Source organism: Podarcis cretensis, assembly GCF_951804945.1.
Source record: "Podarcis cretensis genome assembly, chromosome: 4".
NCBI classification, from domain to species: Eukaryota; Metazoa; Chordata; class Lepidosauria; order Squamata; family Lacertidae; genus Podarcis; species Podarcis cretensis.
The window spans coordinates 77,102,371-77,129,695 of NC_137173.1; the positions used below are offsets into that span (position 1 = coordinate 77,102,371).

Below are 27,325 nucleotides of genomic sequence, written 5' to 3' on the forward strand. Positions count from 1 at the left end.
ATTCTTCAGAAAGTAGATGGTTAAAGATACTAATGCATGAATTAAGAAAACCTTTTCCTGCCAGTAGTGCACCTGGCCATGGAGCCGTAAGGCTTTTTAACAGTCTTCCTTCATAGACAGGCAGAAGTAGATACACTGGGTAGCGCCAGCAAAGGATATATTCTTTATTCTCTTCCTGCAGGTAACAGGGTTCAAGTTTTGGAACAATAATATTCTGCTGTCAGGCTACTTGCAAAGAATGATCCTCCCTACCTCCTAGGGAGTGATTCACTCTTAAAACCAACATGTTGGTCGGGACACTTTGTGGAAGATGCTTGGTGTTAATTTTATAAATTATTAATTTATAAAGTCATAGTTTGAAACAAATACATATTCTTGTGCAGCTGGAATTTCTGCCTCCAGGCTGTGTAAAAGGTTCTGGGTGGCATGAAAGTGAGAAATCAAGCTAGTTTAAAATATTTTAATTTATCCAGATACTTTTAAAAAGGAAAATGCTTTAAAGTCACAGTTCCTAGTAATACAATGAACACCTATCTTTAAGAGGAAGAAGCAGACACCAAATTTAAAAGTAATGATGGTGCAGAAACTATTAAAATATGGCATTTGTTCAAAAAAATGTGAATTTGAAACTGCAAATGTAAAAACAGATTGCAACACTTATCTTTCCCTAGCAGATGTGGGGACATCTTAGTTAAATGAATATCCTTTTGAAAGAACTAGCTGCTGTTGGTCAGCTTACAGGCCAGCATTGCTTGTCCCGCTCCCTGCTTGATGGTGATGAAGTCCGTTAAATTCAGGTGTGACTTTATTAAGCAATATTGCTTAATGTTGGTTGTCATTGCTTGGTTTGATGCTGCATGAAAATCAATATAATATGCCTCCTTCTTTTCAGTATAGATAATGAAGACTTCTTGCTTGTTGAAGGATCATGGTTTGGATTTTCTCCAAATGTTCCCATGTTGTGGCACTCATTTAATTTTGTTGTGACTTTTGTGGTTGTCTATTCAGCATAACTTTTATTTGGGCTGAACAGTCCAAATGGATTACGTTAACAAAGCTTTTTGATGCAGGCTGTTGTTGTTCTTGCATAAGTTGAGAACAGGAGTCGTATCCATGTCTAAATCTCTAGTGTATGTGAAGTGTATTTTTATCTACTCTAATAAATCAATCAGACTTGGATTTGTTGGAGGTAAATGACAAGCAGAATTAAACTGCTAATAACTTATTTAAATACCACCTGTGAGTGCTTGTTTCTGGCCACAAAATTATGAAAGGTTGGAGGAACGCGATTCTGCTGCAGACACTCGCTGCAGGGATTTGAAACTGAAGTCTGTGGAGCGGGAGAAGATTATGAAATACCTGTAGAAAATTTTCATAGGCTCACCTTGTCTGAGTCTTCAGTGTATGCAGTGTTTAGCTTTTTCAAGTTTATTTTTACAACAGTGGAGGGTTATATATTGGCTCTTATTGAAGATTGGGAGTTTGGGTTTTCAGGGCACAATCCCCAATTATGTCAACGGAAGCCCTATTCAACCATTGAAAGCACTGTTAGGCTCATGCATGGAATTAGTATTCCTGACAAAAGCCCAGAAATTGCCAGGTGGAATCATAGACTTGTAGAGTTGGAAGGGACCATGAGACTCATGGCTTAAACCCACAACCCTGAAATATTAAGAGTTTCATGCTCTACCATCTGAGCTGTCCGTGAAACATGGTTGTGACTAAAGTGTTGATTCACATGCCAGCGTTATGTATTCTGTTTGCATTAATGTGCAGTGAGGGGTCATGGGAGTGAGTTGAAAGAGGCTTCTGTGTACCCATAGGTTGTGTGCAACATCTGATGGAATTGAGTACGGTGGCCCACTTTCCACATCACAACAAATAGTGGCTAAAAGTTTACAACGTATTGTGGTTTGCTGCTTGGAGCAAAACAAACCACATTCTCTGTTGTGGACATAGGTCTAAGCCAGGGGTCTTGGTTTGTGCTGCCACTTGTGCTAGGAGTGAAGTAGGAGCCATCTTGCATGTTCATGGCAGGCAACTATGGTTTATTGTGCCATGTGAACACTGGGTGTGTGGTCCGTTTGTCTCAGCTATGTGAACCGTTTTGCTTGTGGTGAATGAATTGTGAGCTGACACTTAAGACTCACTTAATTGTGTACTTTGGAGTCACTGGCCATCAACAGTAAACTTTCATTAGATTTGTATACAGTGCTACTTCCGGTTGTGGACGAGATCCATTTCAGAGCTCTGGTCGGACCCCAAGGTTTCCACAACTGGAGGGACCGCTTCTGCGCATGTGTGCGTAGCAAAAGCCCAGAAATATACTTCTGGGTTTGCGGCTTACGTATCCCGAAATTTACTTAAGCAGAGTGATACATAAGCAGAGATATGACTGTACACAGCTATGCCTGCCTCAAGTAATTATTATGTTTTTCAAAAGTTACTTAGTCTGGAGGCAAAGGTGTGAAAGGAATTGATTTTCTACTATCACTGAAATCTGCTAATACTTTCCTGGCTCTGCAGCTAAAGCTGCATTCCTTTCCAGTACAACTTTAAAAACTGGCTTTCCTCTTGAAATGAAAGGACCACTTCTCTTAACTACATCACAGCGAGGGGGGGGGGAATAGAAACATTTCAAATCGTGGCTTATTGAAGTGTTAAGCGTTAGTAGGCAACAGTGCTAAGCGAATCGGATGAGGAAGGCTGTGGCAAACAAAAGCGCATGACGTAATAATGGCGGCGGCTAACAGAATGAAGTTGAATCCTGACAAGACAGAAGTACTGTTTTTGGGGGACAGGAGGCGGGCAGGTGTGGAGGATTCCCTGGTCCTGAATGGGGTAACTGTGCCCCTGAAGGACCAGGTGCGCAGCCTGGGAGTCATTTTGGACTCACAGCTGTCCATGGAGGCACAGGTCAAATCTGTGTCCAGGGCAGCTGTTTACCAGCTCCATCTGGTACGTAGGCTGAGACCCTATCTGCCTGCGGACTGTCTCGCCAGAGTGGTGCATGCTCTGGTTATCTCCCGCTTGGACTACTGCAATGCACTCTACGTGGGGCTAACTTTGAAGGTGACTCAGAAACTACAACTAATCCAGAATGCGGCAGCTAGACTGGTGACTGGGGGCGGCCGCCGAGACCATATAACACCGGTCTTGAAAGACCTACATTGGCTCCCAGTACGTTTCCGAGCACAATTCAAAGTGTTGGTGCTGACCTTTAAAGCCCTAAACGGCCTCGTTCCAGTATACCTGAAGGAGCGTCTCCACCCCCATCATTCTGCCCGGACGCTGAGGTCCAGCGCCGAGGGCCTTCTGGCGGTTCCCTCATTGCGAGAAGCAAAGCTACAGGGAACGAGGCAGAGGCCCTTCTCGGTAGTGGCGCCCGCCCTGTGGAACGCCCTTCCAGCAGATGTCAAATCGATAAACAACTGCCTGACATTCAGAAGACATCTTAAGGCAGCCCTGTTCAGGGAAGTTTTTAACGTGTGATTTTACTGTATTTTTGGTTTCTATGGAAGCCGCCCAGAGTGGCTGGGGAGGCCCAGCCAGATGGGCGGGGTATAAATAAATAAATAAATAAATAAATAAATAATAATTATTAAGAGGTTAGTATGGAAGTTGTCATGGCATTTAACTTCACAGGTTTTTGCTGATGAAGGCGAACGCTGCTACGCCTTAAGAATGCATAATATTGTGATTGCCCCGAATGGGTGAGCCTTCTCAGACTTAGGAAGTGAAGAGGGAAGAGAGAACTCACTGGGCTCTAACCTCAGCTGAAACCTATTAATCCTTCTCAGCTGCTGCAGTCTATTCCGAACTTCCCTATGGATGAAAATGAGCCTTTGAAAGTTTTCTGTCAAGTTCCAAGGAATGTTGAATCAGGGCAGCATCAAGCCTTTAATGAGCAACTGTAGGGCACAGCAGTAGCGGTACAGAGTTACTCTTTGTAAGGCAGCACTGGAAACGTATTTGCACAACTCCCCGCCCCAAACACACACTTGTGCACACATAAGAGTTTGTAAGAGTCCTTTGTCCCCATAGGTAAAAAACTAAGCCTTAAATGAAGCTGCAGGCAGATGCTTAACTGTAGCTTTTTTGAAAGATAAGGAGGGAGGGAAAAAGTCCTACTGCTTTGAATAAGCAAAAAACTTCATTTCCCTGAAATTCAGTCAACTTTTTGTTTATTTAAAGGCGACAGCACTTGCCTTTTCAGGCAATGATTCAGGCATGGGAAATTGAATAATACGTATAATGTCCTAGTCACCTTTTTGTGTCCCCCCCCCCCCCCCCCAAAAAAAAAAAACTGAATGGTTTTTTTGTTCGCTTGTTTTCTGAGTAGGGGAGGTTGTGGTATTTTCTTTTTTAAAGGCAAAAGGGTAAATGCTTTCACATTATTGGGAGTGATTCTCTCCTTCCTCCATGGCAACTCTACATGTTCTCTGTATATTTTTATGTTTCACTAGAGGGAGAAATTCCCATTGACTTCCACATTTAAGCTGTTGTTTACTCCCTTCGCCCTTGCACCAACAGTAGCATTCAGTTTAAGCCAAGATGTCTTTGGAGCATTGTCGCTGAAATGGCAAGAGGTAGATTCTTTCCTCCCCTAAAAGAAACAAGCCCAATGCTTTCCTTTTATGTAGAAGCTGTAGCTATGGGAACCTATGCACAGGAAGCACAAAGAAGCTACTTTTAGACATTTAAGCCCTCACCTCCCCCTGAGAATTATTTCCTTTAGCCTGTGGTCCTAGAATTAGTGTTGTATCATTCTTTGCATTAGCCTTCTTTAAGAATATATTTACTTCTGTTTCGGGATTTTGGGTATAAGCTTTATTTTAAAGTGAGGGGGGGTGCACAGAGGAGTTTTAGATAGTCCAAAAATAAATAAGTAAATCCTATTGTGAAGTGTACTCTCTTCTTATAATGCAAGGTGATGAGTTAGTGGGAGCACGTCATATCCTTAGTCACCACTTTCTCATATCTCAGGAAATCATTCTTCCTTTGACCTAATTTCCTCATACCCAAAAGAGTACACAAATGTGCTCAACTTCCTTCCTTCCCCAAAGCATCCTTTGCTGGCTGGTAATGTGACCCATCTAGAAGGAACAGCCTTGAATCTCGATGGGTGATCTTGGGCCAATTACCCTCTTTCATCTCTCTCAGCTTTCAGGATGCTTTGTGAATATAATAAAGGTGTTGAGTGTATGCCATCTAGCTTTTAGGAGGAAGGGAGGAATACAAATGAATTTTTTTTTTTTAAAAAAAACAAACCTTATCTATTGCTGGTCTATGGTCCCCTGACACTCTCATGACTCCAGCTTGAGAGCAGTATGGTATAATTATTGAATGGGTGAGCTGTGAAGCCACCTCAGTTGTTAATTCAAGCCTTGGGCAAGTTGGAGGGGTGTCTGCCTCAAACCACCCTTGCCATCTAACCCACATCAGAAGCTCATACAGTATACTATATAAATGATGTGATTTTTATTAACTGGACTGCCAGGTGCTACATAACACAGGCTCCAGACAGTGTTAGAAAGTGAGATATGAAAAAGGTAAAGGTACCCCTGACCGTTAGTCGTGGATGACTGGGGTTGCGGCGCTCATCTCGCTCTATAGGCCGAGGAGCCGGCATTTGTCTGCAGACAGCTTTCGGGTCATGTGGCCAGCATGATTAAGCTGCTTCTGGAGAACCAGAGAAGCACATGGAAACACCGTTTACCTTCCCGCTGGAGCGGTACCTATTTATCTACTTGCACTTTGACGTGCTTTCGAACTGCTAGGTTGGCAGGAGCAGGGGCCGAGCAACGGGAGCTCACCCCGTCACGGGGATTTGAACTGCCAACCTTCTGATCGGCAAGCCCTAGGCTCTGTGGTTTAGATCACAGCGCCACCCGCTATGAAAGCTAGGAGCTAAATGACACCTTAAACCTAGGTTATGGGTTCTGCAATGGTGTGTCTAGGTGCACTTTTTTATAACAATACAAAGTTGAAAATGAATGAACTGCAGCTAAAATCTTGTGTTCGTTTTTCACACGATCTAGTCCTCATCTGAAGACTGCAAAAAGCAAAGCCATGCTTCCCCTGCCCAACTCCCCTAATATTCTTGTGAGGGTCCCTTCTCCCGTTCTCAGAGAGTGGCTGGAAGTGGGGAGGCAGAAAAAGGTCTTCCATTCCTTCTAGCAGTGGCAGTTTTATTCTGAAATCTTAGGTGCAGTACTGCACCCAGAGCCCAGAAACTGCTTGCATTAATGAAATTGCCTGTTGCAAAATGTGCCTAGAACAACGGGAGGTTTTTTGGGGGGGCGGAAACCTTTTTTACTTTCCTTCTGTGATTTACAAGAACCCCTCCTCATTAGAATTGTCGGTTGAACTGACCCAAGCAGGATGATTAAGGTCTGTGTGGAGATAAACTTTAACCAAAAGTATGCTTTATGGAGATCGAGAAGCAATAAGAGCTTTTGGAATGGCGCAGCAATTAATTCGGAGTCGCCATCTTGCCCAAAGGATTTATAGCCGGGAGGAGGAACGGACCTGTTTTCAGACTGCATTCCTGGTGAATCTCCTCAGAGGTTTTGAGAAAGGAGGCAGATTGGTGAAGATTAATGACGCTAAGACTGTTTCGATGTATGGAAGTGATGTTATATGGAAAACGTCTGGATATGGCTACTGGATAAAAAAAAAATATATCCACGCAGGATTACAAACTGTTCTAACCAGCTTGTGGAGACTATTAGAGGTCACAAAGAGAAAGGAAAAATATATGAAAATAACAACAAGAGATGTGGAAAAATACTGTGAACATCATAAGGTTAGATTTGTGGACATTAAAACAGCAGTAAGAAGCAAGAAGTTGATTGAATCTCCTTCGGAACTTGAAATATGGGTACCCCCAACAAAAATTAAAAATTCGGCTGTGTAATTTGGATTGATTTGATGTGATTGGTCGGTTAATAAAAAATTATTCTTAAAAAATAAATAAATAATAATAATAATAATTAAAAAAAAGAACAACGGGAGTTTTGAACGCTTGCTCCAAGCAGCCACTAGTCATTCTCCACTCCTTCCTAGTATTGGAAGTATAGTTTAAACCAGTTTAAAGTATAGTTTAAAGTATAGTTTAATTTCCAGTCTATTTGGCCTCCATGCTAGCTTTGCAGTAAGGAGAGCTTATCCCTCAGTTATATCTGCCCTTCACCAGCCTATTCAGTCAAAGGTGTTTAAAAAACAAACACCCTGAATATCCTCTGTTTCCATGCTGGCTTACCTGATAAAGCACTTTCCTTCCTCTATGGCCTTCACAGAAACAGGTTAGTTAAAAAAAACCTCGCTGGCTAGTAACGTTTGAGGACTCAGGCTGCATTTAAAACTAAAGATGTGCAAGTAGGCAAAGATTCTGACCTGTTGGTCAAATAAGGATGGGGTTGAATTTTATCATACTTGTGTCACCCCTCCTTTTTATTTATGAACTGTCTTCTCATGAGATCCTTTAGGGATTTTTCTGTAAACATTTGGCAAAATACTGATTATGAATACATAGAGGGGATTCTATTTTTACATCTCGTGTTTGGATTATTCTGATGTGTACTTATGCGCAATTGAAGCATTATTGCAAGAAGATTCACTGGCTGCTGGAAGCTGTCTTGCTGACAGGGAAAAAATCATATTATTTCTGTGTAGAATAATTTAAATTCAATATATTTCATGCATGCTTCGTTTTCTAATATAAACGTTATGCATCACTTCCTGCAGGGAAAATGGGCCACTGTTTTCCGATTCCATTTATAGAACCGTCCTGAAGATTGCAATCCATAGATCACCCTTTGGAGACACACCCTGACAAATTTTGTTCATGCATTTTTGTTTAAATGGCAAGCAAGAGGCAGCTGATCTATAAATGATCATTTCCTGTCACTAGCTGTGATGCTATCTGCCTTCCTGGGTGCAGTTTTCAGCATCAAGCTGCTTGGCCACAATTTAGCTTGATCTATCGTATCTGCCAAACAAAATGAAACAAAATAATTTGTAGGAAACACATTACATGTCTTCTGTAGAAAAGATCTTAATGCATGTTTCTACATTATGAATTAAGATTTGAATTTGAGACGTTTTATTTTGGGAGAGAGGATTAAAATAGAACACTTCTCCGTATTTATGCTGTAGCTTCAGGTAAATCAGTTCTGCAGCCTATTTTAAGGCATTCATGGACAGATGATAGTTTGGCCATCAGGAATATGCAGTGGGCTTGAGCGTGCTCACCGTTTCCATCCTTTCCACTCTACACAAATTATTCCATCCTGCACTTCATAGTTGGCAATAACCAGAGTTTGAATCAGGCATAACACCCCCCCCCGAAAGTGTCTAACACACAATGCACCTGAAACTGGTTTCTTATCCATGATTTTGCAAAGTTTTTTTGCAGATAAAATCGCTCAGATTCGGTAAGAAGTAGACTCCACCGTGGGAGCAGGGCCAGGGCGGGAGAATGCTAGAGTTCTGTCTAGTCAAGTTGAGTGGGATCAATTCCAATCTGTTACCTCCGAGGATGTGGACAGGCTGCTTGGACGAGTGAAACCAACCACCTGTCTCCTGGATCCTTGCCCATCCTGGCTTATAAAAGCTAGCCGGGAAGGACTGGGCGATGGGCTTTGTGGGGTGGTGAATGCTTCCCTCCGTGAGGGAGCCTTCCCAGACCCGCTGAAAGAGGCAGTTATTAAACTGCTTCTTAAAAAACCATCTTTAGATGCGGCCACAATGGCCAACTATCGCCCAGTCTCAAATCTTCCATTCTTGGGCAAGGTGATAGAGCAAGCGGTTGCCGAACAACTCCAGGCACGCCTGGAAGAAGCGGACCATTTGGATCCCTTCCAGTCGGGATTCAGGCCTCATCATGGGACTGAAATTGCCTTGGTCGCACTGGTTGATGATCTCCGGCGGGCTAGGGACAAAGGTGAGAGCTGTTTCCTAGTTGTGCTGGATCTCTCAGCGGCGTTTGATACCATCGACCATAACATCCTTCTGGACCGTCTTGAGGGGCTGGGAGCTGGGGGCACTGTCCTACAGTGGTTCCGCTCCTTCCTCCTGGGCCGTGCTCAGAAAGTGGTGGTGGGGGATGAGTGTTCAGACCCCTGGGCTCTCATTTGTGGGGTGCCTCAGGGTTCTGTCCTCTCCCCCATGCTTTTCAACATCTACATGCAGCCGCTGGGAGAGATCATCAGGAGGTTTGGGCTGGGTGTTCATCAGTATGCAGATGATACCCAGCTCTACCTCTCTTTTAAATCAGAACCAGTGAGGGCAGTGAAGGTCCTGTGTGAGTGTCTGGAGGCGGTTGGAGGATGGATGGCGGCTAACAGATTGAGGTTGAATCCTGACAAGACAGAAGTACTGTTTCTGGGGGACAGGAGGTGGGCAGGTGTGGAGGATTCCCTGGTCCTGAATGGGGTAACTGTGCCCCTGAAGGACCAGGTGCGCAGCCTGGGAGTCATTTTGGACTCACAGCTGTCCATGGAGGCACAGGTCAAATCTGTGTCCAGGGCAGCTGTTTACCAGCTCCATCTGGTACATAGGCTGAGACCCTATCTGCCTGCGGACTGTCTCGCCAGAGTGGTGCATGCTCTGGTTATCTCCCGCTTGGACTACTGCAATGCACTCTACGTGGGGCTACCTTTGAAGGTGACTCGGAAACTACAACTAATCCAGAATGCGGCAGCTAGACTGGTGACTGGGAGCGGCCGCCGAGACCATATAACACCGGTCTTGAAAGACCTACATTGGCTCCCAGTATGTTTCCGAGCACAATTCAAAGTGTTGGTGCTGACCTTTAAAGCCCTAAACGGCCTCGGTCCAGTATACCTGAAGGAGCGTCTCCACCCCCATCATTCTGCCCGGACGCTGAGGTCCAGCGCCGAGGCCCTTCTGGCGGTTCCCTCATTGCAAGAAGCAAAGCTACAGGGAACCAGGCAGAGGGCCTTCTCGGTAGTGGCGCCCGCCCTGTGGAACGCCCTTCCAGCAGATGTCAAAGCGATAAACAACTACCTGACATTCAGAAGACATCTTAAGGCAGCCCTGTTCAGGGAAGTTTTTAACGTGTGATTTTACTGTATTTTTGGTTTTTATGGAAGCCGCCCAGAGTGGCTGGGAAGGCCCAGCCAGATGGGCGGGATATAAATAATAAATTATTATTATTATTATTATTATTATCTTATCCTGGTTGGGAGGCTAGCAGTAACGACAGGGACATAGGTTCTTAGAGTCAAAGCATAAGTTCATCTAGCTAAGTACTGGCAAAACTGACTGGTAGTCGCTATCCAGGATTTCAGATGGGTTTGTCTCCTCACCCTACCTGGAGATAGTCAGGGACTGAACCTGAGACCTTCTGCATGGAAATTATATTTTCTGTCCCACTGTAGGCAATTCATGGGGTGTGTGTAGTCCTTTCCCCTTTTCTGTAAAGGACCCCTGGACAGTTAAGTCCAATCAAAGGCGACTATGTGGTGCGGCGCTCATCTAGCTTTCAGGCCGAGGGAGCCGGCGTTTGTCCACAGACAGCTTTCCAGGTCATGTGGCCAGCATGACTAAACCGTGACGGAAACCAGAGCGCACGGAAATGCCATTTATCTCCCCGCCTCAGCGGTACCTATTTATCTACTTGGACTGGCATGCTTTTGAGCTGCTAGGTTGGCAGGACCTGGGACAGAGCAACGGGAGCTCACCCCGTCACGGGGATTCGAACCGCCAACCTTATGATCAGCAAGCCCAAGAGGCTCAGTGGTTTAGACCACAGCGCCACCCACACCCAGCTTGCCAGCTGTCATTGACAACTGCTGCCAAAATTACCCCTACTGTTGCTGCTCCAAAATTTGCTGCTGCTGCCTTCCACCAAAGTAAGATTGCTGTTGCTCCACCACCCATCACTTAAACAAAAACAAACGCAACCATTTCTGTTGCAGTCCTTATATGGCTGCCCCTGCGAGCTTCCTGCTGTTTCCTTCTCCTCCTTTCCATAGACATGCCAGGTAGAATGTCTTATTAGGTGCATCACCTTGCTGGAAGCTCTATGGTTTCCTGTTGGAGTTGATGTGCTCAGCACTGAGCTGATAATATCTCCTGAAAAATATTCTTAAGGTCTGATTGACTTTGGTAGAGAAAGTTCCTCCCTTGGAAATTAGTGGGATGTTAAGTGTTCAGTTCTTATCTGGTTTGGTCTGTGAGCATATTTGTGATGAAATGGCCTTTGGGTGTGAATGGGATTTTTTGTTTGTTTGTTTGATTAATAAATGACTCTTTTGTCTGCTGTTCTTAAGCAGGTATGGTAACTGAAGATGGCTGTTGAATGTCATCAGCGTGCTGCCTGTATGATGTCATGTCTGCGACAGACAGACATGAACACCTTGTGACTCTGTGCATTGTTGATTACCTTCCCATGTTAGCTGCAAGGTTTCAGTGTATGGTTGGCAGCTGTGCTGCTGTAAACATCTGGTCTAAGGATACTGGCAACTCTGTGAAAGTGCTTTTGTACTCTGTTATAGCTATCAAAAACAAAACAAGAGTATATGTTTCCTGACTGACTAATGATCTAAGAAAACAAAAGGAGTCAGCGCAGGCTATGCATATAATTCTACCCCTACATAAAGCACAATGGAATATATCATAGCCACAATAGCTAGTAAGTAGGTCTCTATAGATAATACCAAGCTGACATTCTGAATAAATGTAAATATATTAATCAAGTTGTAACAACATGTACACGAAACAGACATCTTTCAAAAGCAATAACCGGATGCATTTTTACAAAAGTCTTTCATGTCAGATTGAGAATTATATTTCTTTTTTAATACTCTGATAATTTTGAAGATTATGCCTTCTGGATTTATGCTCAGCTGGTGTTCACTATTCTTGAGTGGCAAATGGAGACTTTTTCGAAGAAATGCATGCATGTGGCTCTTGGCTATGGATTATATCCATTTCATGCACATTGTACATGTTGTTACATCTTAATTGATTAATATATATTTACACGTATCTCTGTAAATTCACAGGATACATTTGTGTTCTCAAGAGTTATGCCAAGTGTATATTACTAATAGAGTCTAATAGAGGAACAGCCCTCTACTAGTCCAGAACCCCAGAGGACATTAGTGTAAAATAATGAACATACAGATGTGGGTTGCAGGAAAGCTTTCATATATTTGAGATATTTCCAGTTTTCATATTTATTTTATAAAATTTCAAATATGAAAACTGGAGTTCTCTAATCCTAGCTTTCATTGTAATTTGAATAAATTTGGCTAGTCATAAAATCATAAAGTTGGAAAGGGACCCCAAGGGTCATCTAGTCCAACCCCCTGCCAATGCAGGGATATCATCTGTCTATCTATCTATCGAGCTGGTACAATTGAATGACTGCCATTTATGAAGAACTGCTAAGTTGTGGGAGTTATTTCCTTAGCCCAGTATGGTGGCTCAAGTGGTTCAAGCAATGGTGTGCGTAAAAGTAACAGCTTTGAGCATGTTCAGAAAGCAGTACAGAAATCAAATTTAGCAAAAAAGGAACAACTAGCTATTCTGTTTTGGTGCCTGCAACCTAGGTTCTGGGAGCCATAAGGTGAATAGCTGTTCTATCTCAGTTTCTAACACTGAATGTTCACAAACAACAAGCGACTTTAGGTCCTGGAGAGAAAGTGGTGGATCAATGTTCACAATTTTGCAAGGTTTAATGGTCAAATTAAAGCAAATGTTTCATAGTCCGTGCATAGAGAATTGCTGTGGAAGTCCTTTTGCTAGCCTGGTTGGTGTCTTATCAGAGGAGTGGCACCCCAGCACCCAGGCCTGGCAGATCTATGATGCATCGGACCTCCACAACACTAGTATTAGACTGCTGTATCTAAATGCCTTTCTCACGTTATTCATTTTGTGGAGATAGTGTTTTCTTTCGCTTGCATCTATTACAGGCATAGGCAAACTCGGCCCTCCAGATGTTTTGGGACTACAACTCCCATCATCCCTAGCTAACAGGACCAGTGGTCAGGGATGATGGGAGTTGTAGTCCCAAAACATCTGGAGGGCCGAGTTTGCCTACGCCTGATCTAGTATATACAGCAGCATGGAAACAGCATGGAATCTGTATAAATTGGAACTTGGGAGAACAGTGAGAGGAGTCAAAGCTCAGCAGTAATCACATGCTTTGCGTGCATAAGGTCCCTAGTTCATTCCTTGTCCTCTCTAGTTAAAAAAGTCTTGGAGTTTATCCCTCTGTCTGCTGCATTTCCTCCCGTTTTCTTTTTCGACAGAAGCCATTGTGGTAGTGGTGACATTGTGTATATTTTTTGTCTGGAGTCTGAGCAAAGCTTTTAGATGAAAGAAAGAAAGAAAAAAAGACTTGATAGGAAGAACACTTCCATAGCATTCCTAAGCAACTAAAGGGAACACAATACTCCTGTATGCATTTAGGGAATACAGAATGAGAGAGAGAGAGAGAGAGAGAACACAAAAACAAACCATGCATGAATGAGGGTCTTTCTCAAATACTGCTAACTGGCACAATAAATTTACGTACAGCAGCCACTTCATTACTAAAAGTAATGTGTCCCCACATTTGAAGGCAATTCCAGAAATCGGCCCCTTTCCAAAGAAGCCATAAGCGTTGTGGGTGGAGCTTTGAACGCCTTTAGTAATTTGCCACTTTTCCATAGGAACATTGATTCCATAGGGCTGTGTTTGATCAAACTCCCATTGTGTTGATGGGATAAGTTGTCTACCGCCCTCTTGTTTTGGGATCTAAAACCAACTCTGGTTGATAGCAGCCAAATTAGGTTATTTAGCACTGTAATGAGGGCTGTTAAGGATTCCATCTCATTTGTTACTGTGCAAATGGCCATGCTAATGTTGTCATAGGTGTCATCTATGTTCTAGATCAGGCATGGGCAAACTCGGCCCTCCACAGGTTTTGGGACTACAACTCCCATCATCCCTGACCACTGGTCCTGTTAGCTAGGGATGATGGGAGTTGTAGTCCCAAAACACCTGGAGGGCCGAGTTTGCCTATGCCTGTTCTCGATAGTCAGGAATTACCGTATCCTTAACTAAATGGGGTTGTTGCCCATCTGGCTATTTATGACTAAAATCAGCATAGGGTTTTCCGCACTATCACGGTAAATCCTGTGTGATAACTTTAGAAGTTTGTGAGAAGACATTGTTTTCTTTTTTTGTGGGGGGACGTATTTTCACAGATCCAACTGCGCACTTATTTCATTTATATGAGAGAGTTATTTTCTTGTTTACATTTCATCCTTCTGTATCAAATGTTGCACTGTTAAGAGGTGAAGAATTGGAGGCCAAGTGAGACAAGTGAAACAAAAGAGGGAGGGGAAGCCGCCACCGTTAGGAAAATCGCAGCAGGTGGTTGCATTATCAGTGACAACAAAACCAGTATTGTGCAAGTGTTTTGGCTCTGATACATGGAAATGGTTCCAACATGTGCTTGCGCAGTTCTGCTAACCCTTGCTTCAGGCGCTGCTTATAGTCCCATAAAATACCTAGCTGCCTGTTGTTTGAAGTTTCCCTTTTATCTTTATTCTTATTTTATTGTCCTTTCTCAGTGATACTGTGATACAGAGAGTTAATTTTATTTGCAAATGGCATTATCACGCCCTGGCTGGCTTCTATACCCCAGAGAGAGGGCCTATCAATGGTGAACAATATAGTATCCTTTTTAAACCACTAAATAAGGAGCAACTTGTTTTTAAGCCACTTAAGGAAATGTATTATGAAAGGTAATTAGGCCAGAGCTGGTGGCCAGTTTACTCCCCCGAACCCCATTGCTATATGAAGTTTGTAAATCTATGAATTGTGCCCAAAAAGCAAACCTGGTTCCCTAAACGTATTGGTATCTAATTTACATGCAAGCTGTAAACATTTAGCAAACAAAATGGTAAAAGTACATGGAATTAAATTTGCATGCTTTGAAATAGCTCAAAGTGGATGAATTAAAATATTTCAGAGGGGGAATCAATAATGTATACAATGGGGTTTATATTAAACATAAATCCCTGTATTGTTTAAATTTTGAGATAAAAGGCAATGAACTGTTAACATACTGATTTTATTAGTATCCATTCATTATGTTCTCCATTACATAATGGGAAACATCATCCCTGACCACTGGTCCTGTTATCTGGGGATGATGGGAGTTGAAATCCCAAAACATCTGGAGGGCCGAGTTTGCCTATGCCTGAACTATACATTTTTTTTAAAAGATGCAAAGTTTTAAGCAAAAAATTAGTGTTTCTGATGCATGCTACTGGTTTATAAATTTCTTTATTGGGCAATAAAGGTTTTTTATTTCCAATTTATGTGTTCTTTCTATTATTTAATATTTTAGCACTGCATTTATTATGGTTTGTATACTTCCAGCATTGTAGATAGTTTTCAGTAATAAATTATGGCATGATACTGTACTGGTTCAGACTGTGGCTGTGTAAACTCCCTGGTCCTCTTTTGCCTAGAGATTTCCTCTAGACATAATTTACTCCAGCATCCAAATAATCTCCTCCCATATTAGCTTGACCCTATGCTTTAAGATCAGCACCGTGTGACATAATAGAACTGCCATCTCCATCAGAAGTGGGGTACCCCAATAAGACCCCGATTGTTTTATCCTAATCATGCAAAGCCTTCTCAATGGAGGTTCTCCTGGCACCAGCTTTTGTCATTGTTCAAGGTGTCACACAGAGGCTTAAAAAGCAGCAACTTTGGATTAACTCTTGTGATAATTCCATGGCACCTTGCTCCCGTTATTTATTTTGGCTTTGCTTCATATGCACTCTGCCTTTCATCCAAGACACAGGTCTCTGAGGACGTCTCTTCCAGCTAAATAATGGGCTTGTTTTGTGCTGTAAAAGAGAAAGGGGTATAAGAGACCTTCTGAACGTTTTCTGGTCCAAAGAGCAAATAAGAGGGCCCTTGAGACGTTACCATTGGTCCAAATTGGGAATCTCTCTTTCAAGTCTTCCAAGTGCTCTGCTTGGAAACTGGAATGATCATACAAATCATGTTGTAGGACCTACCCTTGGTTTCTTTGGTCTCTGCTGGCAGTCACATTTTTTCATGCTACAGCTGCCATGGTAAAGGTTGGCTGACAGGCTTCTTCTACTTGAGACATCTGCACTTATGATGCAGCTGTACTGAAAACATAGGTTCAGTGCCTCGCTGGATTTGCGTATGAGCTGTGAGATATTAGTGCTGGATCAGACAAATGTGGTCTAGTCTTGTGTGTCACTGTATAATGAAATGCCCGTAAACAAAAAGCCTACACTGCCAATCAAGAGTACTGTTTTTATCATAATCATGCTGCTTATGCTAGGAAGCCAATATTAAAAAATATGTTTAAAAGATTATGTAAGAATGAGAATAAATTCTAATTCGAGGAGCTAATCAGATGCCCATTCTTTTATTGAACCATTGAAAATGTTTTATGCTTTGGTGCCGACGTTTTCCTAATTAATTTGAACATCATACTTAACTTGTTTGAGAAATTTATTTCTGTTTTCCTGTCGTTCTTGCATGCTGCTGTTTTTAGCCAGATTGGTATTTTTGGCTCCATCATTCATTAGTCCCCTCACTAAGCTCTTACGAGAGGTCCAAGAGACAAATAGAAAGGTATAATTTTTGGTGAGGGAACAAGATACTTGATTCTCAACATGCACTCTTATATGAGGGAGAGGGGAAAGATGGGCAGGGCAGCAGATTGACGTGAATGAATTGCAATGTACTTGCATTTTTGAAAACTGCTAGTACAAGTCAATGATGTACAGTAACCACCAGATGTCACTGCTGTAGATCATATCTCAAGGCAACTGTATTGTGTGTGCATGAGTGTTTGGGCAAGGTCTGTTGTCCTATGCACACAACGTTGCTAATATGCTATGACTCTCTTAGCAGCCAGGGCACATGAATTTTGGAAATGTGTGTGGATTTGTTCTTGGTTGTAATTTCCGTTTTGTAGAGCAAAACTGAAACGTACACAGTAGGATCATTTATAGCGTGGAAAATGTAGCTTGCTGCTATAGTTCTCAGTAATAAGATGGGCTGTCACAAATTAAAGCTGGAGTCATGTCATGAATACAGAGGACATGTGCGGGACAGCATTTCAGGCCCAACAGTAAGGGCTTTAAAGCGATAATTGATGCCAGCTGCATTAAAATCACCACGAGAGTTTACAGATGCAGAATTGTATTTAGTTGGTTTGAAGTTGGCTTGCTTAGCCATTGTGTATTGTAAGTCAGGATCCCCCAGTTTGTAAGTAACAAGAAGTGAAGATTATTTGAAAGCAAAACTAAACACAGGTTAAACAATCTAATAGTAGCACACTTGATCAGATCTTTGAAAGCCTATACAAAAGGGCAGGTGGGTGGAACAGGCAGCGAATTGCACTACTAATGCTAGATCCGGCTTTTAATTCATTGGGCTGAACCTGTTAGTTGTTTTCCTCTGCCAAGTGCTCAACCCACCCATGATTTCCACAGGATGGGATAATTTTGTGCTGCTGCTCTGAGGTTAATGGGGGAGATATGTTATGGGGTGTGCGCGCCACAAATACTGCAATGGATGCATTCATATAAACATATATCTATCTATTTCCCCCCTAAAAAGGACGAAGAAGAAGAAATCAAGCTGGAGATAAACATGCTGAAGAAATATTCCCATCATAGAAATATTGCAACTTACTATGGTGCTTTTATTAAGAAAAGTCCTCCAGGACATGACGACCAACTATGGGTAAGCATGTTCACAAGGAAATGGGAATGTGAATGGCAACTAAATGCTCGATTCCCAGCAAAAATACCCTGAATGCTTAATGCTACGCTCACTAGCAGAGCAGGAAAACTCAAAGAGAATTTAATCTTTAAAATCATGTATAATTTTGTTCCCTTAAACACTCCCTCTTTAATGCTTGGTAGAAATGTGGTTTGCATAAATTCAAAAAATATTTGCAAAAAATATACAACAGAGAGTAATATGAGCATTTTATTTTTCTGCAAATAATCCTTTCGTGTCATCCACAAGTCTCACTAAGTTCACTGGGCCTTGCTTACACACGCAGGTAAATGGGACTAGGATTGCAGCCTAGTGGTATAGAGCAGGGTTGGGGAACTTGTGGCCTTCCAGATTTTGTTGAACTCCCAACTCCCATCAGCCCTAGCTGACCCATGGCCAGTAGTTACAAATAATAGGAGTTGCAGTCATTTGACACCTGGGAAGCCACAGATGCCCTAGTCCTGGTGGAGACTGATTTGGCTTGTAATGTCAATTGGTGGGGCAAGTTTGTGTCCTTGCCCTCAAATTTTAGAACACCACGTGTCTTGGCATTCTAGAAACTCAAGGCAAAAGACAGAGAGCATGTGTGTGCTAGGATCTGTTTTTTGCCTTGCTCATTGAGGCAGAACTTTTCTCTTTTTGTTCAATTTTTTTTATTGATTTTCCAAATTTATAAACAAACAAACAAACAAACACCCTAACTGTAATAATTCCACTTTTGTTAACATTGTTGAATGACTTCCTCGAATCCCCCTGGCTGAATTTCAATGTATATCATTGTAGCAGTTTTCCAAAACTAATTTCTCATAAAATTTACTTAGTCAAGTAACATCTTTCTTTCTTTTCATATTAACTTTAAACATACAGTTGTATAACATCACATATTTAAATCCTAAGCCAATCTGGTAATTGCAAGTATTTCTATTTAAATTATCTTAGCATATTTAGCTAAATAGTCTTTGAATTTCATCCATTCCTCCTGGTCCTCCTCCTCCTTCTGGTCATGGACTCTTCCGGTCAGGTTGGCTAGCTCCCAAAAATCCATCATCTTCATCTGCCATTCCGAGGCAGAACTTTTCAATATCCAAACAATCTCGCAGTCTTTGGTTTAGTCACCTGTTACTACTATATACATGCCATACATTAAGTAATGTGAACATCTTTGTTCTCTGGAAGCTAATAAATGAATGTATTGATGTTAAAGGAATATAGATTATGATTGCTTGCCTTCCTTAATTGTCCAATAAGCTTTGTTGCAGTGCAGCTGAATCACTGATATTTCTATCATATATTGACTCTTTTTTTTTTTTGGCCCTTTTGTAGCTTGTCATGGAGTTTTGTGGTGCAGGCTCTATTACAGACCTTGTGAAGAATACGAAAGGAAATACTTTGAAGGAGGACTGGATAGCCTACATCTCCAGAGAAATTCTTAGGGTAAGGAAATTAGAAGCATTTTTTTTCTTTTCAAAAAACGAAACAAAAATGGCGAGATTTAATTTCCAGTGAATTGGCAGTGAAGTACATGGCTTTAACCTTGTGACATGGGACACAGGGTTAAAGCAGTTCTTGAATATTAATCATTTTTTTAAAAAAAAATTAAACCAAGCTTAAGCCAACGGTTAGATAATCATTTTAACATAGATTATGTGCATTAGAATCCGTACTAAGTGGTGGGGTCTGATGCTTCGCTTGTAATGCAAAATAGACCTCTGGGAGTAGACAGCAGCCTGATTACCCACGGAGAAGAACGTTTTCCAAATGGCTGAAGTACAGTCAAAACATATGGCCAAGGGCTGCTCCCATCTTTGTCTGCAAATCTGCAAATTGCGATGGATATTAAAATACAGCATGTGTTTTCTTCATCCACTTCATAGGGCTAGCGCAGGGTGGTTTCTCTGGGTCATGCAGCCAGGTGGTGGATCAATAAAAAGGACTGCATGCTGGCCTTCTTCTGTTTTCTTTGGCATAAGTGTTACTCTTCCTTTTTCGTATGTGGTTTCTTCTTCTGTAAGCTCAAATTTGGATACATACATACGTCATTTTATTTGCATGCTGCCTTTCCATTGTTTAAACCATGAATGCAAGAGAAGGCAGTTCTGTTTTAACCTGTACCCGTTCGCAGTTGCACAAACATTTCCCTTTGTGTTAATTTTCTTGGATAACTTTTGGCGCCAAATGGAACACTAAGATAAAGTTCATACTCAAAATATAGGAGCAGCCCAAATCTCTACCTCAGTACTGCTCAAACCTGAACCCTTAAGTGTGCATAAAACAGCATGGATTACCGGTAGAATGTTTTCTTGCTGCTTCGTTACTTTCAGTGTGTAGGTAAAGCCCTGCTTTGTGCTCCTCCAACCTATTAGAGGGGATTTGTTGCCTACTTTGGAATCCTGCCTTAAGTGCTGTTTGGAAGCAGGGACCTTCCATAATGTTTTGGGTTTTTTAGCACTTAAAAATCTATTTGTGTGCTCAGAATAATCCTAAATATAGAATAAAATCCAGATTGTGTTAAATAATAATCATAAAACAAGCAAGGCAGTATTCCCCCTACCTGATAAATCCATCAATCCTGCTGCAAGGTGTATTGACATAGAAATATGTCAATATAGGAATATGCCGTACTACAACAAATGAGCATCAGTTCCTGGCAGGTGTTCCTTAAAAGGAAAATTGCCTGTTGTGTTTTGGCAGCTACTGGAACCTTATCAGCACCACTGTAATGTGTAAATTGTGGTCCATCCATACAAGTGATAGGGCTAGGAATGGGTTTAGCGCCACACACAATTTTGTTGGACCTTATTTTCAAGGGCAGGTCTGTGTAGAGTGCCCTATTACCATACCGTATGTAACAATGGATAGACCATTTACCTCCAATGAGAGGCTGCAGTCGGTGTATCAGAATAGGTGCTGGTAAAAAACCACTTCTGGCAAGGCCACCACCTGATTGTTGATTGGCAGGACTGAGGCTTGATGCAGTAGAGCAGGGTTTCCCAAACCTGGGTCTCTAGTTGTTGTTGGACTACAACTCCCATCATCCCTAGCTAGCAGGACTGGTGGCCAGGGACGATGGGAATTGTAGTCCACAGCTGGAGACCCAAGTTTGGAAAACCCTGCAGTAGAGCTTTGGAAGTTTTTAACTTCCAGGTAATATCATACCTTTTATAGAATGGATAAATCCTTCACTCCCAAATTGCATGGACCCACTACCAAAACAGATCACGGAGGCATTTTGTTTATTAATTATGGCCGCTGCTGCTTCTGTAGCACTATATTCCAGAGGTCAAGTCTGCATTCTTTGTGGGGAACAGTATTATCATTGCTTTTATTCCAGTCCTGCCCGGTGTTCAATTTAATTGGATCCCTTCATTTATTTTTAACACATGGTGTAAAAGCAGCTTGGGCACAGTAAATCATGATCAAAGATTTTTGTTTAAAGCAAATCAGTTAATTTTGTGCTATTAATATTAATCATTCAGCTCCAAAGCACTTTCAAATAATGTCCGTTGTGGGCAGGAAAAGAAAGAGAGAAAAGAAAACTTTGCTGCTTAGGGGTGTTGCTTATAAGTGACCTGGCACTTGCACTTGACTTGAAGTATCTCCTTCACAATTAAGTTTCATGAAAACAAAAGAGAACAGCAGTAAATTCTGTATCTGAAGAAGTGTGCATGCACACGAAAGCTCATACCAAGAACTAACTTAGTTGGTCTTTAAGGTGCTACTGGAAGGAATTTTTTTTATTTTGTTTTGACTATGGCAGACCAACATGGCTACCTATCTGTAGCAGTAAATTTGTGAAAGTTACTGGCTCAGAAATATTTACTAGCCTATCTGCCTCCCCCCCCCCCCACCGATACCTAAAAGAAAAATGAACCAGCTTCAGCAAAGCACTGCTTCAAGGTCATCGTCACTTGTCAGGAGACGGATAGCAAGCATGTCTTCTTTTCTCATGGAATTTCAGAGTTCTTCATACAGTTCAGTACTTTGTAAAAATCAGCACATTCACTTAAGTTCTAGAAGTTCAGTAGGTGTCCCACAGGACCAGCGTTGCATGTTACCTATTGAGGTGAGGGGAAGCACAAATGATTCATGCTTCCTGTTCTTTGTGCTGCTTGGGAACTTACAGACAGTGAGAAGAAAGAGTTTCCAGTGCTGTCCTAGCATGCAATGGGATGTAAATGAGTAAGACTTAAGGCACTGCGAATAATTGTCGAAAATGGTCAACATAAACCATTTCCTGTCCCTCCCCTCCAATAATTTGGCCATGATTGAAGACACTATCTGTACCAAATAGATTTATATATCTGCTCATCTGCATAACAGTACAAGCTAAAGAGAAAAAAATGCATCTAGAATTCACACTGCTACTGTGCTTTTAAGTTTGTCACATCTAATTTTTAGCCTTCTCCGGAGGCTCGAGGCAGGTAATAAACATGCATTAAGTAACAGTGGTAAACAAGTGTTCCTAATTACTCCTTATGTCACATGTCTTCTTAGCCACCCCTTTCCTAAAGCTGCACATTTATTTGCTTTTTAGTCCTCTCTTACACAGCTGAGTCATTCCATATTCCTGGCAAAAGTGCACTGTTTTGTTTCTTGTATATCCTTTGAATACCTCTGCATAGCTTCCATAAGTGGTTTCATTGTCATGCTGCAGTGTGGTCCTTATAATATTAACTCTTGCCAGGCAAGCATACGTTATACATATTTATATATTCTTAAAATAGCTGTTGTGCTTCACCTTTGTAAAATGTGTGCACAACGCTTTATAGCTGCACTTATTTTTGACAGGTAAGGTCTATGTGGGTGGTATGCTGTTGAGTACATCTACAGTTGATCATGTTGCGCTGGGCTGGAGGGAAAGAATCCCCAAGGTCTATAGTATGGTTTTGTCAAATAGTTGCAATAGAATGTAGTTGCAAATTTAAAGGAGAAGAAGACCCTACAGTTTTTCTTTTTAAATGCAGGGATTGGCGCATCTCCATGCCCACCATGTGATTCATCGGGATATCAAAGGGCAGAATGTATTGCTAACAGAAAATGCAGAGGTGAAACTGGGTAAGTTAATTAGCCTGTTCTACTCACTTTTCCCCCCCTCTGCTGTTGCTGTTCTTCCATACAGCAATAGGCAGCATTTGCTATCCAGCTGAAGAGAAGAGGGTTGCAAATCTATATTTTAAAAATAGATTACCGTATTTTTCACTCTAAAAGACGCACCAGACCATAAGATGCACCTAGTTTTTGGAGGAGGAAAACAAGAACAAAAATATTCTAAATCTCAGAAGCCAGAACAGCAAGAGAGATTGCTGCGCAGCGAAAGCAGAGATCCTTCTTCCTGTTCTGGCTTCTGGGATAGCTTCGCAGCCTGCATTCGCTCCATAAGACGCACACACATTTCCCCTTACTTTTTAGGAGGGAAAAAGTGAGTCTTATAGAGCAAAAGATATGGTATTTCTTACTTTCTCCTCCGCGTTTTAATGTTTTAGCCGACATGAAGCTAAACTATGCAGGCTATAACTGGCCATGCCATAAACATTAAGCTCTGAGGTTTCAGCTTTCTTTCTCTCTCCCCTCCCCACCTCCATGTGATGGGGGAAGAGGGTATATGTTTTGCAATCCTTGGCAAAACCTGCAAGTACTGCCCTCACTCCAGTGACAGGACCACGGCAAGGAACTGCACACAGATGGGGTGGCAAGCATGTTGCTCATCATGAAGAGTATTTTAGCGCTGAAAGTGTCTAGGAACCAAACTTGGGACAAGGTTGCCACAATGGGTTTGGTCACCATTTGGGGATCCAAACAGCAGTCTCTTGCTAAATTGCAAAGCGAGACTTAAATAAAGCCTTGGGGAATAAGCACAGGCCCCTATAAGCCTAGACCCTCTTAATCAACGGTGATTATGCACGGCGCTCCAGATTTATAAAACGAAGTTATCAAACTTCATTTAAAAGATGTGTAGCCTGCCTTCCAACTATGAACTGCATTCAAGGATTCCTGAAAACTCCAGTTAAAACAATTAAGCAACAACAAATACAAATATAACAGCAGCACAGCTGATAAAACATGCTAGTTAATATTAAAAGCTTGGGCAGAAAGGATTAATTTAGCCTGCACTTTGAAAGGCAGCAGTGTTGGCACCATGTGAATCTCCCTGGGTAGGGAATTCCAGCATCTGTTTTCCATCCATGCCTGTGTCAGATCTATAAAAGACTACTTATTGTGATGCAACTAAATAGCTAAGCTGTTTTCTCATTTTGAGGGCACTGATTCACTTCTAGATTCCACTTGTTGCATTTGTGTCTTGACGCTATTCAATCTCTGCTTAGTTTCTGTATCTCTTAATCTGACTTCAGAGCATTTTTGCTTGTTGAGTGGGTTGTTCCTGGTAACAAGTAAATAAGAGGGTTGCCTTGGTTCTCCAGTGAATAACCATGCTGCCCAAAAAGAGCTGCTGGTATAGCATGCATTTTAGGAAATTGTATTTTTCTGTGTCAGAAAGTCTTCTGCCCTTGTTCTCACTTAATGCTAAGCCATGCCATGGCTTAGCATGAACAAGCACGTACGCAGCTTCCTAGAGAGGATATTGCAGCCATTTTGCTCCTCCCTTGCTGTTGTGCTCTGTGGCGTCATGGTTTGGCTTGGTATGTTGTCCAAACCCACATTTGTGGTTCAGCTCTCCCTGACAAACAATGATCTGTAAACACAGAACAAACTTTGGTTATGGCTCACGGTATGTCTGGAGAGAGACCGGGTTCAGGTGACACACTAAGCTAAATGGTGGATTAGCTCAGTGCAGCATGCCTGTGACCAGTGAGAATCAAAGCAACTACAATCCCCTCTCAGCCCCACAGTTCGCATGTTTGTGCTAAGCCATGGTTTGATTTAGTATGTTCAAAATCTGCTAAATGTGGCACATGGCCCTTGATTATTCCACCCTTCTTCCTTCAAAAAGGGAACCACTTACTTGGCTTTGTGCATGCAGCTAGATAGAAAAGAACATTTTGTGGACAATGTTCTTGCAGCCCTTTGTTTGATATGGATGCTATCTTGCCAGTAAACCCATGAGATGTGTTGAAGATTACTTTCTACTCTAGCATCGATCCGTATAAATGTCCATTTTAACTCATTTTCCGAATTGTAGAAGCCTTGGCATATATATCTGCAACATATTGCCAGAACACCTATTTATTTTACAGTGATCCTGGAGATCTCGCTTCAGTGTGTTTTGATTCTTCTTTTTTCTGTTCTTGACGTAGTGGACTTTGGTGTTAGTGCTCAGCTGGACAGAACAGTCGGTAGGAGAAATACCTTTATTGGCACGCCTTACTGGATGGCCCCAGAAGTTATTGCCTGTGATGAAAATCCAGATGCTACATATGACTACAGAGTAAGAGAAATATTAACATAGTTGTTGGGGTGTATTGAGTGTTCTACAAATTCTGTATTTATCATAGGTGCTGTGCTTGGAAGACATGACTCCCTCCCCCCTTTGCTTTTCTAAGGAATTTCTCTTACAGTTGATTAAGTGGAGTGGAAAGCAGGCACAGACAGTATAACCTAATAAATTAAGGCATGTAGTATAAAGCTTAACAGTGCATTTCCTACACGGAAAACTCCTATATAGAAAGGAGCATGAAACCCACATGTGGCAATCTTAAGACAACCTTTCTATTTTTGTGTGTGGCTTTGTGCAGCTTGTGTGTGCGCGCACAGTGAAAATAAATACATGGGCAGTCAAAGTTGAGTGTCTGCACACAAGTTTCATACTCCCTTCTCCCCTCTCTCACACCCTTCATAGAGGGCTTTCAGTGTTGGAAATCATAGAATCATAGAATCATAGAGTTGGAAGAGACCACAAGGGCCATCGAGTCCAACCCCCTGCCAAGCAGGAAACACCATCAGAGCACTCCTGACATATGGTTGTCAAGCCTCTGCTTAAAGGCCTCCAAAGAAGGAGACTCCACCGCACTCCTTGGCAGCAAATTCCACTGTCGAACAGCTCTTTCAGGAAGTTTTTCCTAATGTTTAGGTGGAATCTTCTTTCTTGTAGTTTGGATCCATTGCTCCGTGTCCGCTTCTCTGGAGCAGCAGAAAACAACCTTTCTCCCTCCGTTATGTGACATCCTTTTATATATTTGAACATGGCTATCATATCACCCCTTAACCTCCTCTTCTCCAGGCTAAACATGCCCAGCTCCCTTAGCCGTTCCTCATAAGGCATCGTTTCCAGGCCTTTGACCATTTTGGTTGCCCTCCTCTGGACACGTTCCAGTTTGTCAGTGTCCTTCTTGAACTGTGGTGCCCAGAACTGGACACAGTACTCCAGGTGAGGTCTGACCAGAGCAGAATACAATGGCACTATTACTTCCCTTGATGTGAAGGTAAAGGTAAAGGGACCCCTGACCATTAGGTCCAGTCGTGACCGACTCTGGGGTTGCGGTGCTCATCTCGCTTTGTTGGCCGAGGGAGCCAGTGTACAGCTTCCGGGTCATGTGGCCAGCATGACTAAGCTGCTTCTGGCGAACCAGAGCAGCAAACGGAAACACCGTTTACCTTCCTGCCGGAGTGGTGCCTATTTAGCTACTTGCACTTTGATGTGCTTTTGAACTGCTAGGTTGGCATGAGCAGGGACTGAGCAACGGGAACTCACCCCGTCACGGGGATTTGAACTGCTGACCTTCTGATCGGCAAGTCCTAGGCTCTGTGGTTTAACCCACCCGCCACCCGCGTCCCATTGGAAATGTGAAGGTGCCCCTAAATTCTCCTTTCCTCCACGCTTTCTTTCTGTGTAGCTCACATGAAATTGGGCCAAGGGTCACCCCTGGTTGATATGATTCTCCCATCCCACCTCCATTTCTTCTTCTGTGAAAGGAGAACTGAAGTTCAGCTTCAAAAGAAACCAAAGTTTGTTGTGTTGTGGTTTAAGACCCTGGTTTCTTTGGACATAACATGCAACTGTGATTTGTTCTAAGAGGAAGCTTTCATTCTTCCCTAATGTGAGGAAGCAGGGGGAAGCAAGCATTCACCCATGCCCATGGTTTAGTTGTTCATCTGAAACTGGTATTAGATATGAGATGATTGTCCTTATTTGACTTTTTCTGTCTGAGCATCAATAGATGCAACAAACCTCAGCCTTTATGGGCTATCAAGGTTAAATGGTCTTGTTTCATAATTTGTTTCCTTCTCTTTCTCCTTTAAAGCTAGGTTCCTTTTAAAGCAGCCCTATGGAAATATCTAAGCACCTCTTAGGCAACCACAGGAGAAAAGAGACTAAAATATTTAATTCTCATTGCTAGAAACAGTGCATTAATCTAAATAAAACTCGGGAACTTGAAATCCTTAATTGCCCTTGAGAATAAGATCTTACGTAAGACGAGATACTATTTTTGTTAGGTATATCATAGTGTTCTGAAACACAGTCGATTTTGAGAATATGTGAGAGAAGGGAAGGACAGAAGAAGTGGACAGCGAGCATTATCATCATCATCATTAAAATTTCTATACCACTCTTCATCAA

The 27,325-nt window shown here is 42.1% G+C and overlaps 1 protein-coding gene across 4 annotated transcripts in view; it reads left to right on the forward strand.

Moving 5' to 3' along the window:
• Positions 1-27,325, forward strand: part of MAP4K4 (mitogen-activated protein kinase kinase kinase kinase 4) — a 136,477-nt gene that overhangs the window by 64,365 nt on the left and 44,787 nt on the right. For all 4 annotated transcript variants that reach the window (XM_079973142.1, XM_079973143.1, XM_079973144.1 and 1 more), the window contains exons 4-7: positions 17,647-17,772; positions 19,135-19,245; positions 22,776-22,866; positions 25,065-25,195. In XM_079973142.1, the coding sequence (XP_079829268.1) occupies positions 17,647-17,772; positions 19,135-19,245; positions 22,776-22,866; positions 25,065-25,195 (459 nt within the window). The remainder of the gene's footprint in view (positions 1-17,646; positions 17,773-19,134; positions 19,246-22,775; positions 22,867-25,064; positions 25,196-27,325) is intronic.